Source organism: Galeopterus variegatus, unplaced genomic scaffold, assembly GCF_000696425.1.
Source record: "Galeopterus variegatus unplaced genomic scaffold, G_variegatus-3.0.2 Scaffold468, whole genome shotgun sequence".
In the NCBI taxonomy this organism is placed as follows: Eukaryota; Metazoa; Chordata; class Mammalia; order Dermoptera; family Cynocephalidae; genus Galeopterus; species Galeopterus variegatus.
In genome coordinates, this window is record NW_007726579.1 from 392,748 (window position 1) to 407,841 (window position 15,094).

At 33.1% G+C, this 15,094-nt stretch overlaps 1 protein-coding gene across 2 annotated transcripts in view; it reads left to right on the forward strand.

Moving 5' to 3' along the window:
* The window catches only part of BIRC6 (baculoviral IAP repeat containing 6), a 252,572-nt gene that overhangs the window by 77,433 nt on the left and 160,045 nt on the right, over window positions 1–15,094 (forward strand). The window contains exons 14-23 of one of the 2 annotated variants that reach the window (XM_008569149.1): window positions 698–787; window positions 1,271–1,402; window positions 3,347–3,525; window positions 4,514–4,647; window positions 5,112–5,273; window positions 5,359–5,490; window positions 6,118–6,215; window positions 7,701–7,848; window positions 8,711–8,844; window positions 13,732–13,878. In XM_008569149.1, coding sequence (XP_008567371.1) covers window positions 698–787; window positions 1,271–1,402; window positions 3,347–3,525; window positions 4,514–4,647; window positions 5,112–5,273; window positions 5,359–5,490; window positions 6,118–6,215; window positions 7,701–7,848; window positions 8,711–8,844; window positions 13,732–13,878 — 1,356 coding nt within the window. The remainder of the gene's footprint in view (window positions 1–697; window positions 788–1,270; window positions 1,403–3,346; window positions 3,526–4,513; window positions 4,648–5,111; window positions 5,274–5,358; window positions 5,491–6,117; window positions 6,216–7,700; window positions 7,849–8,710; window positions 8,845–13,731; window positions 13,879–15,094) is intronic. The other variant, XM_008569150.1, reaches the window with a different exon arrangement.

The window sequence follows — 15,094 nt, forward strand, 5'->3', positions numbered from 1 at the left end:
TAAGGGAAGCCAACATTTCATGTAATGCCATAAACATACCTGTTTTTATTTATCTTTTTTACAAGTTCAGAATTTGATATACTGAGTTATAAAAATAGATTGTACAGCCAGCCACCACAAAAACATAGTAGACATTTAGCATGGTAGGAACTAGATGTTACTTCTCAGTGTTTTCTCTTAAATAGATTAATTTAAATGTCTTGGGATAATTTCAGGGTAAAATGTCAACACCAGAGGTTCAAACAATAAAATTTGAAAAATTTCCCGTGTCAAAAGTTACATGTATGTGTATGTGTTTGTGTATTTATGTGAATTTGTGTTTATGTGTGTATTCTTGTGCTTCATGACAGATTTTGCCTTAATTGGGTGTAGGACTTAGGCGTCAGTATTTTTAAAACTCTGTAGGTGCTTGTACTGTGCAGCCTAGGGTAAGAAATTTTAGTTGCCAGCAAATTATTTCTTTAGGTGAATATTTATTACCATTAAAAGAGAGAAGAGTATATAAAACAATTAGTTGAATCTAATTTTCTTCCTCTCCTGACAACCATTTGGTAGCATCATAGTAGTTCCCGATTTAACAGAAAATTTTAGATTTTAGGCACATAAATCATTGATAATAAGCAAAATTAAGTTTACTAATATTTTTATCCTCTAGAAACAGCAGTAGATAGGCAGATCACCTTTCCTTTGTCTCCAGCTCTTAACATTGAAGTGGAACAAAATGGGAAACCGTCCCTGGTTGATTTGAATGAAGAAATGCAGCACATGGATGTAGAGGAATCACAGTGTGAGTTAAATTACAGAGCTGTTGTCCATGACAGTAAAAGGACTAGTGGTTCAAATGCATCGTGTTGGGCAAAGATTTCCTATGGCTTGCAAAACTTGGTTTTAAGAACATGATTAAAAAATAACCTATAATTCTGCTTTGGCAATATGCTTTAACTTTCAGCTCATCTTTGTGAACACAGCTGCTCTAATAGTTGCGTTCTTATTTTTTAATGACTTGGAATTTGAACTCAAGTCATGGTTTTATAAATTTTTTGAAAATCAAGGTGAAACATAAAGTAATATGGGAATGGAAAGCAACATATTATTTCAGATAATTGATTATAGTTTCTTAGCATGACAATGTATTCGTATTTGAACACATTCTAAGTATGGTATTTTGTGTGGTGGTATTATATATAAATGGGATGGGTATTTGCTTACTAAATAGTACATTTTGAGTAACAAACTAATTTAAAGGAAAATTGTTTGTTTTTCTTTTCAGGTCTTAGATTATGTCCATTTTTAGAGGATCATAAAGAAGACATTCTATGTGGGCCTGTATGGCTTGCTAGTGGCCTTGATCTATCAGGGCATGCTGGGATGTTGACGTTAACAAGCCCAAAACTTGTTAAAGGTGAAGTACTATGTTTTGTAAAAGCAGAATGAATAATACAACAGTTGTAAAAATGATTCTTTAAAAAAACCAGTCTCAAAAAAAGTAAACTGTTCTTTTGTTTAGGCTTTCATTAGAAATTCCATCAATTTCCTAGTAGCTAAGTTCATTTCCTCTCATAAGTAACTTTATGGTTATCTGATCCTACTGTTCGTGACATGGAGGTCTCAGTGCTTTCTGGAAAAGCATATAGAAATAGCTACAGTGTGATGGTGTGACATAACAGCGTTCTTCCAAGTAATCAGACATTAAGTTCTGTCGTTTTTACCTTTCCAATCAGTTTAGAGTCCCATGTCATCAAAGTGTTTGTTGTGTAGTTATAATATCTTCCCTTAAAAGGGTTTTTATAGAAGAGTTTTGATAGTATCAGATACAGTGATTTGAGTTTCATAAATAAATGCATATTATAATGAATGTGCACTTAAAAATAATTGGCTGTTATATAGATAATAAATTGAAATATTAGTAGTAAGACTTTTTCAACTTGTGTATTCCAGGGATGAATAAAAAAAACCAAGAAACAAAATGCCTAGCTTAGTTATTGAAGAAATTTGGAGGTGGGGTGGGGTTTGGAGATCCTTTTCCAAACCAAGAAGATAGTTGAACATCTGAAAAACAACTTTTTAAATTTACATTATTTTCATTATGTTTGTCCACATTCACACATTTACATTTAGTTGCAGACATAGTATAAATATACAAGTTTTATTGGGCTTTTTTTGACTATATCTCATTTATTCATTAAGTTTTTGAAACACTGTGATGTGTTAGGCTTCATGTTGGAATACAGTGGTGAGCAAAATCTAATAAAAATCTCCTTTCTCATATTGTTTAGAATATTAATTTTGTTCAATGTGTGCAAAACAAATTTTTACATGAAAATAAAGTGTTGGTTTTGACAAAATGGAGGTTGGAATTATATGGCATATATCTGAAAAGCCTCAATAAAGTGAAAGTATTAATTTTCTTAGAATTTACCAAGATTTATTATTTTTCTCATCAAATCATCCTCAAAATCATTGGATCTAGAGAAACTGATTGCTAAATTTTTATGGAAGAGTGAAAGGATGAAACTAGCCAGAGAAATTTTGAAACAGAATATTGCGAGGGAGAGCCTTGTCAGACACTAGAACATAGAATAGTATAGAAATAAGAAGAGCGTAACAGTGTAATGCTAGCACAGTAGGCCGGTACACAAGTGGTAAACAACAAAGGTGGCTTTTGCAATCATGAAAAGATTTAATATCTGCTAAGGCAAGAGTTGATTAATGATTTGCTGGAAGGTATATTAATTTGAGGGTATTTTTGCAGTACGTTTCATATGTGGATTGCATAGAATGATCTCAATTTAGTTAAAACAAGATAAAACACATAGTAGTGATGATAAGTATGTATTGAGTGTGTGCTTTATGCCAAGCACAATTATAAGTGTTTTAGTTAACTCTGAGGTGCAGGTACTATTATTCTCATTTTACATTTGAAGAAACTGAACTACAGAGAGAGGATGATTTGTCACATGCCTAATAAACGACAGAGCCATTATTCAAACCCAGGTATTGACTCCAAAGCTTGTGCTTGTTAAACTGTTAATACTGTAAAGCTTTTTGTTTTTCTGTAGTTGAAAACATTTCTGCCTTTGAAATGTCGTTGGAGAAAAACATACCAAATGCTTATAATAGTCTAATTTCTATTTTATGCTGTTTATATAACTCCTGTACTTTTTGTTAATTGCTACCAACATATGAAGGTTGTTCAGCCATATTATATACTTAAGCAGTGTAATTTGAAAATTCTGACTTAGTGTACTTTTTGTGGAGTTAATTATTTGGCTTGATCTGTGAAGATGAAAAACAGTTCACTGTTTTGATGATTCAATTATTTATTCCATTGTATGCCACTCACTAGGTATGGCAGGAGGAAAATATCGTTCATTTTTAATCCATGTCAAGGCAGTGAATGAAAGAGGAACAGATGAGATTTGTAATGGTGGTATACGTCCTGTAGTAAGACTTCCATCCCTAAAACACCAGAGTAACAAGGGTTACTCACTTGCTTCGCTTTTGGCAAAAGTTGCAGCAGGCAAGGTATGAAACTATTATTTTTGAACAATAACTGCTGTTTTAAACATTGTGGATGAGATTTGATACACTGTTGGAAGTAGTATGACCCTTCATTGATGTTTTACTTGACACTTGTTTTTTTGCATTTTTTCTTTGCAGCAACTTAAAAAATGTAATTAAGAAGAAAATGTTTTGAATTAACTTTAGACAAATTATCTAGCTTTTATAAAGTATATTTAGTAGGAAGTATTGTTAGCAGATACTTCCCTTTATAATTGTTTTGGGCCATAGTACTTATTTCTTTACGTATAAGACTTTTTTCTTATGCTGGACTGATAACTCACACAGTCGCCCCCTTTTATTTGTGGTAAACATTTGGGAAGATGTAGGAAGAGAAATTGGGGAATTTTAGAGATATATTCTAATCTTCATGGTTGATTTTCTACAACTAGCTGTGTACCATGCAGGCTCTTCATAATTGTCTGACCTTGGATTTTTCTGAACTCTGGAGGTTTTGTTTCTTAATCATTATTCTTCATAAGCAACAGTGGCAGCAGTATCAGTAACGCCAATCATCTTATGTTTGTCAATTTTTCAAGGACTTCTGTGTACTTTATCTGATTTAGTCCTTGAAATAACTGAGATAGGCAGAGTAGGTTGCTATTATCTCAATTTTTTTATATTGAAAGTGAGTGAACCTTAGCGATTGGGGAGCTGTTATATCTCATGTAGTGTATAAATGCTATAGCTGGGAATTGGACTCAGGACTTTAATTTTATAATCTTTAGTTATTGGATTTTTGCCTTTACTATAGTGACTATATCTTTCTTTTTTCCCTCCATTATAATTCTGGGATGAATTAGTCATTAACTGAACATGACCATAAAATCTATCACTTTGAGATTTGTTTTGATAATCATAGTTCAATTATTTTTCTTTATTTTACAGCTTTAATAGTAAATATTTTTTTTGTTTAATTTGTTTGGTCAATTTTTAATTTTTGTATGTTTAGGAAAAAACATCCAATGTTAAGAATGAAAATGCAAGTGGCACCCGTAAATCTGAAAACCTCCGCGGCTGTGACTTACTTCAAGAGGTCTCAGTAACTATTCGAAGATTTAAGAAAACTTCAATTTCTAAGGAAAGGTAGTCTTATTTCATTTTTGTGCTATTCTTATAGTAGTAAAAGTACAAAACATACCAACATACACAAAAACATTTAAAAATCTAACTTTTACCTGAAAGTTTTTGTTTCCTTTTCATTTCTTTTAAGTTGTAATCTCACTGAGGATATGAGTTGTCTTTGAACTTCATTGGTTTATCGCTGGTGTCTAAACAGTGCTTGTTAGATACAGGAATAGATGAAGAAAGAAATACATATGATTTGAAGTTATGCTCATTCTTCATTAGATTATAATACATTATTGTAAACTTCATTTCTTCTAATACTTTCTGCAAATGAAGTACTCCAGATATACTTTTAAAAGTTTGTTTTAATAGTTGTGATATTCATGACTTAAAATGAAACATTACATGACCAATCAGGTTGTGGAAGTTTTAGTCTAATTGCTATTTTGATTGGTAATATATTTATTTTGCTTTTTTTTTAGAGTGCAACGATGTGCCATGTTACAGTTTTCAGAATTTCATGAGAAGCTTCTTAACACTCTTTGCAGAAAAGCAGATGATGGCCAAATCACAGAACATGCCCAGAGCCTTGTATTAGATATTCTGTGTTGGTTAGCTGGAGTACATTCAAATGGACCTGGAAGGTTAATAATTAAGATTTTGCTCACCACTGATGATTGCCCTTTGGATATCATGGATGAGCCTAAAATGTCTGCTATTGTCTTACAGCTCAAAGGAAGGAAACGAAAGCCTACTTTCAAAAACACGAAAATGTCTTTCAGACATCGTACGTGTGTGTTTCTTTGAGGCAGGACGAAGTATAGCCCATAAGTGTTCCCGATTTCTTGCCTTGTGCATTAGGTTGGTGTGTTTTTTAGTTGAAAGCATACTTTCTAGGTGCACCTGCAATTTAGTGGGTGATATCTATAGTGTAATTTGATCCTAATTTGAATGTATGTATAACTTAAGAGAATTTCAAAAGTTGATGGAGAGTTGTTGACATTCTAAGAGAATTTTGGGTTTGTAGGGCAAAATATCATGTTAAATAAGTCTGTTAGGCTTCTCTGCCTATTAGTAATGGTTTAGAGAATTTGGTAATGGGAACCCTTCCCCTACTTTCACTCCTACTCTACCTGGTTGTTTTTTCTTCACCAGAAGCCTTGTTCCCTGTTATATAACAATCTTACTGGATCTTTCTGTAACATTTTGGAGATCATTTTCTCTAAGCCCTGAAGCTTAAAATATCTAGGAAGTGTTTAAGAGTTAATGGTCAATATTGACTGAAACTGCTTGTTAGCAGTTTTTAGTAAAGGTAATGGTTTAATGAATAAGAAAATAGTTATAAAGGCAGTATAATCTGTCCCTGTTATCTTTTCTTGTAATCAGTATGAATACATTTTAAGGATTTTAAAGTACTACATCAGGTTTAGGGTTGAATTTAGACCTTGAGTAATATTTAAATTTTTTTTCTTGTAAAATTTTTTTCAGTAATGGCAAATGTGACCCATGTCAACCAGGATTTGGATCTGTTCTATTGAAGGCTTTACTTGATAATATGTCATTTTTGCCTGCAGCCGCAACTGGTGGTATGTAAAATTATTTTAATCGCAAATAGCTATAGTTATAGGGAATATCTCCCACGTATAGTTAGGATTACTTAGTAACTATTTTTTCTCTGTTATTCCCTTTTTTTCCTGTAGCTTTTTTGTAAGGGGTTGATAAATTGTGGTTGAGTGGGCATATACTCTGTGTTCAATAATATTCTTAGGAAAGGTTAGTGGGACAAATATCAAGTCATCTTAATCTATACATTTTTCTGTATTTCATTAAAATCATTAAATTGGTTGTTTACTATTGTAGATCAGATGTCACAAACCAAAATTCCAGTAAGTGCCAAGGAGATGACATAAATAAGTAAAATGGTCCAGGTGTCATTGCACGTACATATATTGTGTCTGATGGTAGGGACTAAGGCAAACTGGAGTTCCTTAAAAGGGGTCAGTGGTCTTTTCAGTACCTGATCACTCTGTAGAAATACATTTCAAGAATAAATGTAGTTGTCAAGTAGGAATTTAGGAAGCGATCCCCTAAAATAGCACATATATAAGGTAATGAAGAGTTTTAATGATTTTTGCTGTCTTATGCTGTTACTATCAAGGGTTACTAATTTGGCTTTTTAGATCTAATGCTATTTTTTGTAGACATTTCTCACAATCTTCTGTTTTTATAAATAACCAACCCATTCTACAGGTTGTCTTAATGAGATGTATAATTTACAAGAAGTTTATCTTTGTGTAAACCAGAAAAAATGCTTGATCAGAGTTAGTTGGTAAATGATTATTTTATCATTATCTTAATTTAAGAAAAGGGTCTATTTATGTTTACCTTGAACATATATTGACTGAAACTATTAACTCTTATGTAGAGTAGAAAATTTTGGATTCAGTTCTCACTGAATCGTCTCTGATTAAAACAGTTTCTTGAGGATAGTTTTAGATGTAGGAGGCTTAAATTCTGGGGTGTACTTGGTAGTTAGACATCTCAAGTTTTATAAAAGGATCTTAAAATACACCACCATGATCATCTTTTAAGCCATGTTGGTCTGTATATAACTGGAAATATAGAATAGCTACACTGCATTCACTTGCTAAAGTGTGCTATATGAAGCTCACTGCCATCCAGTGTTTTTGAAAATTTTAGTACAGAGGAATAGTATTCAGGAAGGATGGCTCAAAGGACCACTTTTCCAGCTATTCTAAAATGTCGCTGAGGGTCATCTCACATGATTGTACACGTAAGTGCCTCGGTTGACTCAATATACCTCTGTCCAAAAAAATGTTTGAAGTTTAGTGTGAGACTAAGCCTCAAGATGTGGTTCATATCGTCCATGTCCTCTTTAATCTCTCCAAGAAGTTGGTCTTTCTTTCTAAGTTGCCCTTAAAGATATTTTTTCCAGAAAAAGGAGGCATCTTTGTAGCAGAAGGAGGTATACTGATAAACATGTAATCTGAATTTCTCTTTGTTAAAGAAGAGGAAAAACAAACATTTATTTTTATTGCTGTTGTTTTCAGGTTCTGTCTATTGGTATTTTGTCTTACTGAATTATGTGAAAGATGAAGACTTGGCTGGGTGCAGTACAGCTTGTGCATCTTTGCTTACTGCTGTGTCCAGGCAGTTACAGGACAGGCTAACACCATTGGAGGCTTTACTTCAGACAAGGTATTTTAGTATACGTAGTGACTAATAACGGGACTTTCTGGGTATGATACCACCTTTGCATAAAACTTATTAAATATATGTTTAAAACACTGTTTTCTTGCCAAAATTTGTTTAATTTTGCTTTACCTTTTCCCAGATGATATTAGTGTAAGGTTTTCTTTTCCTCATTTTTTGTGAGGTTATTCCACTTAACAATTTGAGAAGTCTTGAAGATGTTTATTCAGAGGGCTAATTACTCATATATTTAATACTTAAAGGTGGTGTTCCGTCTAATGGAAGAGGAATTTAATGTGATCTGTTTCTCTGTTGTTACAACTTTATAGGTGAAATTATGTAAATTATGACTGCCCTTAACTAGTATTCTTCCATCTTCTGGTTATGTTTCCAAAACTTTAACATAATGAATTAAAAAATAGTAAAAGGTTAGATTTGAGTTCTTGCCTGATTTTCAGCGTATGAAGTATGATATTCCTTTATTTAGAGCAGTGATTTTCTAATCATCATAGATTAGAATTTTGATTTTAATGAAATGTTACTCCAAGCCTTTGCACTTTCTGCTGTGTCATTGTATTGATTGAAGGGAGAGATGAGTGCCTGATATCTCTTCCCTGCTTCAATCTGCAGGTGGCAGTCTTAGTACATTAGCTACCGGCTTATTAAAATCACATTTGTTGAATCTCTGAACAGTGTCTTTTGGAGTATAGATTACAGAGAACACAGTTGAGATTCACTGAATTTGATGGATTAAGTTTGGTTAGCATCTCCTCTGCCCTGTTAAACTGCTTTTAAAACTCAGTAAATAGGTAATTTGTTAATTAGATGGCTGACAGGAAAATTGTTAGTATGTCATTTTGTTTTTCAGATATGGATTATATAGCTCACCATTTGATCCAGTCCTCTTTGATTTGGAGATGAGTGGCTCTTCTTGTAAAAATATATACAACAGTAGCATTGGTGTCCAATCAGATGAAATAGATTTATCAGATGTCCTTTCAGGTAGTGACTTCTATTAAAGAAATTTCTGAATGTTATATCTTGGATTTAAGTTACCATTTGACTTAATATATTGTAGTTAGTACATTTTGTCTTTAGAGTATTAAAATTCTTTAGACTTTAACCTTAACATCTATGAATCATTAAACTATTTGCCTTAATTTAACTTCCCCCTTCTCCCTCAAAACAACAACAGCTTATTAAAGTTATCTTTGAAAGTGTTGTGGATTTGTTTTATTGCTTTTCATTTTTGTTGTATGTCACTATGATTTTAATGCTCATAAGAGACCATTTAAAATTTGATTTATTTGTTGCGGACTTTTCAGTTTTATTTGATGTATCTTTGCCATCTCTCTAAAGTCAAAGAACATGTTATTTTTTTCAAAAATATAAAATTAATGTATTTTTATTATAGTAAGTGAGGATGCAGAAAGAAAAAATAATTTCCTGCATCTGCTATCGCTCTCCTGGGGTAGGCTTTGTACACGTTTCATGCATCCTTCTACACATTTCTCAAGAATGTGTTTTTAGTATTCTATGTATAACGCTGCTTGTACAGTGTTTTCAAGTGCTGGAATTTGGTGTTTATTTTCATCAGATAAAACAAAGACCATATTTTTATTTTCTTCCATCTAATTGCACTTATTGCAAGTGTTGCTAGTAATTCAAAATGTTAGAAAATTTATTAGCAAACCTGTTAAGATAATTACCATATTAAATATAAGTAAAATTTGAAATTTAATCTCAGTTTTATTTATTGTAGAGTAAATCATGAGTTGTGAAAAAAGTTAAATGGAAAAAATCAAATATAGAAATATAAATAGAAGTAAAATGCCTCAACTCCAACTTTTTCAGACCCTCTTAGATTACCATTGTTTTGTTTGTTTGTTTGTTTGTTTGTTGACTGCTGGCTGATATGGATATCTAAACCCTTGTGCCTGTTGTTATATATAACACCATGCTCTAACTGAGCTAATTGGCCAGCCCCTTGGTTACCATTGTTAATTGGATGCTTAGCTATTTAGACTTGTTTGCTATTTTTAATGAAGGAGATTACACTACATGTACTAGCCTGTCATTTGCTTTTTAATGACTTATGCTTCTTTGAGTATGTATTACCCCCTTTATTTGATGATTTAGGCTCTGTTTAATTATGCCCATCTCACCACCTTTGGTCTTCTCTACCCAAGTGACACATCAATTAGGCCATTGTAATTTATAGTTGGAACTCAGGAGAGGCTATATATATAAATGCCTTCAGTAAACCATAGGATATGAGATTTCTTAGGGTGAGAGTGTAAGGAGAAGACCATAAGGCTCAAGCCAGGCTCTGAGGCAGTCAGGTTTGTAAGAGCAGCCATACGCAGCAAAGAAAATCCAGAAGCAGTGATTAAGAAATCATACAAATGTTTCATCATCTTATTCCTCATCATTCGTTAGTCCTTCTGCAGCATTCCCATTCTCAGTTAATGGCATCACTAGCACAAGATAGAAATCTGAATGAAATCCTTGGTACCTATCTTTCTCATCCCTCATATTGAGTCTATCACCAGAACCTACCTATTCTTCCACCAGTGTGCAGTGTATTTCAGATTTGCTCACTGTCTTACCTCCTGTGATCATACAGTTACGGTCCAAGTCACAGTTAGCTTGAACCTGGACTGCAATATAGCTTTTGAATTGGCCTTCCTGCATCTGTTCTTTCCTTACTTCAGTACATTGTCCACATTCCAGTGAGTGCTATCTTTTTTTCAATGCAAACCCTTTCACTTTACCTCTTTCCTTAAAATTCTTTTCATGTCTTTCCATTACTTTGAAGTTCACAGTTTCTAGTATAGCATATAAAATCCTGTTTGATCTGCCTCTCTTTCCCTTGCCACCTAATCATGTGCCATTGCCCCTTTTAGTCTTAGTCTCCTTTCTTTGGCCCAGTGATTCTCAGGGTGTGGTCCATAGAACTCCTCAGGGTTCCTTAGATCCTTTAAGGGGATCCATATTTTCATGATAGTAGAATATTATTTGCCTTTTTCATTGCATTGACATTTGTATTGATTGTGCAAAAGCATGCACTGTGCACTTGAAATAAAAATATGCTATTTTTGAATGTCCTTGATGAAGCAGTAAAAACCATTAATTTTATTAAATTTTGAACACCAGAGTACACATCATTTAAAAATATACATGAAGCACTTCTGCTGCATGTTGAAGTTCCATGGTTGTTTTAGGGAAATGCATTTGTGCAGTTGTTTGAGTTATAAACTGAACTAGTTGCCTGTTTCATGGAATGCCATTTTTATTTACATTAGGCTGACAGGCAAACTACACTCATTCAGACTTGGTAATTTGGCAGATATTTTCTCAAAAATGAATGAAAATAGCCTGTCACTTCAGGAGAAGTTGGTAGTATTTGTTGCCAATGTAAAAAGGAGAGCATTTAAGCAAAAATTAGAATTTTGGAAAACTTGTGCCTTACACAGTAAGCTTGACAGCTTCCAAATATGTAAAGACTTTTCTAATGAGTTATGTTGATATTAGTGAGTATCATTTTCTGATATTATATAATGAAATGTGTCAACATGTGGAAGATTTGTATACAGTGATGAACCTGTGTTTTCCAAATGATTGATGCATGATATTTCACCATTGTGCGTAGGTAAAAGATTCCTTTAAAGTACAAGATACACCAGTTGATCTTAATGTAAGAGTTTGAGAAGTTCATTGATAAGATTTCAGATACCACATTGTAACTAATCTTTAAGAATCTAAATCTTTAAATTTAGATTGTAACTAATCTTGTCATGTTTTTTCAATATGCAAGACTATTAAAATATTTATTTTCCAACTACATGTTTGTGTCAGACCAGATTTTTTTATGTACTTTTACCAGATTGACATATTTCAACACATTGAATGCAGAGGCATAGAATCCAGCTATCCTCTGATAAGCCAGATTTTAAAGAGATTGCAAATAGCTAAAACATTGTCACTCTTACTAAATTATTTTTGTTTTAGAAAATGGTTATTTTTTTATTACATTTTTTTGTGTGGCTGGCTGGTATGGTAATCCGAACCTTTGATCTTGGTGTTAGTAGCACCACGCTCTACCGAGCGAGCTAACTGGTCAGCCCCAGAAAATGGTTACTTTTCATCAAAATATGCTGTTTCTTTTAACATCTAATGAGTTTATTGTTATGAAATAATATTTAAATTTTTCTCATCTTAAAATTTCTGCTGTGGTAAATATCAGTATATATACAACCAACATAAAGGAAAACTTTTTAGGGTTCTTAATATTTTAAAGATATGCAGAAGGATTTTAGGATTGAGAACTGTTCTTCTGACCATATTGTTCTTTCATTTCCTCAAATGTGCCCTCTTCTTTTCTACTGCTGGGATTTCATTCATGTTCCATGTTCCTGGATTCTCCCATCTCGAGGGAGTAAATACATAGAAATCTCCTGTTCTTCCCATGAATCTCATCATTTCATCAGGGATACATTTTATTACCCTGTGATCTTAGAACTGATCTCCCCTGTCGTTTGCATTTCTCTTTAACATTGTACTTAAAAAAAAAAAAAGTTCAGATGTATAGTTAGTTTAATGCAACATTTTATTACCCTGTGATCTTAGAACTGATCTCCCCTGTCGTTTACATTTCTCTTTAACATTGTACTTAAAAAAAAAAAAAGTTCAGATGTATAGTTAGTTTAATGCCTAGTAACCACTAACACAGAATATAAGTTTCAAGAGGACTGGGCCTATCCTTTTAGTCTTTTATCTCCCAGGTCTTATGTTGAGTAACGTGCAATAAAACATTTTCTTGACCACCACTGGGCCACCAATGGGACGATGGAGAACAAGGTTATGACAATTTAGTCTTGCATTGATAGTTCTTGAGATGTTGATGACAGTTTTTGTATGTCCCCATTCTTCTCATCTCTGGATTCTATTTTGTCTCTAAATGAATTCTGTTTAAAGTAGTGCTAATTCTAGAAAACTTGGAAAGTAGTAAAAATAATCCTCATCCTCCCAAACCACATACACAGTCACTGTAAATTCTTTTGTATTCTTCTCTCCAGTCTTCTTGCTGTGGTTTTATTGTTTATGTAGTTGTAACAATGTGGTTTTTGTTTAAAAAAAAAAAACTACTTACATTATCTTAGTGTCTTATATTTATACTGTTGACATCATAGAATGTATTCTGATTTTATGCATAATTAACAGATTGGGTTGTAGCTAATGTTAGTAGCTGGTTTATTATTTTTTTCTCCCATTTAAAATTTAGGAGGACGGAGAGGGAGGTTGGGGATAATTGGGTGGGGGACACGGGGTACAGTTGCAATTTGTGGTAATGGGTATGCTGCCAGTATGAATCTGGTCCTCACATCATGGGCACGAGGGGCGACAATCAGCTTTGTATCTCATGAATATTCATAACCAATAAAAAATAATAAAATAAAATTTAAATCACTCATTACTGAATGTAAATTTCAGTGTTATAGAAAACACTTAGGTTTCTTATTAATGTGAAGGGCTGCTAAGTTGCTTTTATGAAACTCTGCTTTTGTAGCAAAGAAACTAGTATCTCCTACAGATACGTATATATCCATGTGTGTGCATATGAGAGAGAAAGCAAATGTAGCAAGATGTTAATAAATTGCTTAATCCAAAAAAAACAAAACAAATGCTTCCAAGATTTAAGCAAAAAAGAAACTAGTATCTCCTGTTTTTTGAGTTTTCTTAATACCGTGTCCATTGTTGAAACACTGCGTAAGGGTTGTACATTTATATATGTTTTGATTAAAATTGGAATAGCAGGTATAATTGTCAGTGGGACTGTTGTCTTTTTAAGATTATCTTCACATAAGTCTTGTCTTTTTTCTGTATTAGGAAATGGAAAGGTCAGTAGTTGTACAGCTGCTGAAGGTAGTTTCACATCTCTCACTGGACTTCTAGAAGTTGAACCCCTGCACTTTACTTGTGTGTCAACTAGTGATGGAACCAGAATAGAAAGGGATGATGCAAGTACGTTTACTGGTATATACCTTCTTTTATTATATATTTTTACAGTAATAAACAGCGATATGTAAGTATTTAAATATCAGTTTATAATATGTGTAAGTTTCATTGCTGTCATGTTAAATGGAAGCTTATTTATGGGAGGGACATTTGGGGGAAATATCAGAAATAGTTTTATATTATTTTCTGAGTCAACTCATAGGTTATTGTTTCCCTCACCACTAGAGCACTGTCTTATATCCTTTTGTCCTTATGTGTGTGCATTTTCATAAACTTTTTAATTTGGAAAATATCAAACATAATAGGAATAGAAGGAAGAGTAAAATAGACTCCATGTTTTCATTACCCATCTTCAACAGTTATCAGCTGATGGCTAATCTTGTTTTGTCTATACTGTGTGTATTTTTGGTGTCATAATGTTTTTTCTTGCATTTGAAGTAAACAGTATATTTGGTGTGATGTATTTGAGAAGGCTGAGATAAGTAAAGAGGGAATACTATTTTCTCAACTAGTTTAAAGCATCTTTGGATATCTGAGACCTAGACGAGTGTGTTGAATATGTGGTGTTGTTGATGTTATAAATAAATAATTGGAGTTAGTATAGTTAAGTATTGGTATGTGGTTTAACGTCTGTATTATGGTCACTGAGGAGTTTTTTTGTTTTTTTTTTCCTTTTTGTCTTTTTTACTGACCGGCAACGGGATTGCAACCCTCAGTGTTGCGCCCGCACCACGCTCAGCCAGTGAGCGGGAACCGGTCTCCACATGGGATCCGAACCGGGCCGGCCCGAGGAGTTTTTGGATATTGTCTTAAACTTATTCTGCATTTGGTGGTTTTGTGTAAGTGGGTGTCTTTTTATTGCCTTCAACAGGAGGAGAAAAAAATTTCCATAAGCAGTCATGAAAGATTTAATTTTGTACCTGGCTCCAGAATGGCATGGAGTTGTAAAAGGAATTTATCATTTCTTTTAGTGCATTTTCAATTCAAAATTGCCTTATATCTTCTGATTGTAGAGGTAACCACTAAGTGAAATTCATAACTTACGTAGTAAAGATGAAGGTTTTAAATTAAAATCTAGATTCTAGAAGGGTCAAACTTAGTTTGTGTTTTTGTTGGACTATTGTAGTCATTTTATAAAAAAATTTTTTTTTTTTTTTTTTAATTTTTTTTTTCTCAATATACAATGTATATGATTATTATGGCCCATCACCGACAGCTCCCGCCCTCCTCCCTC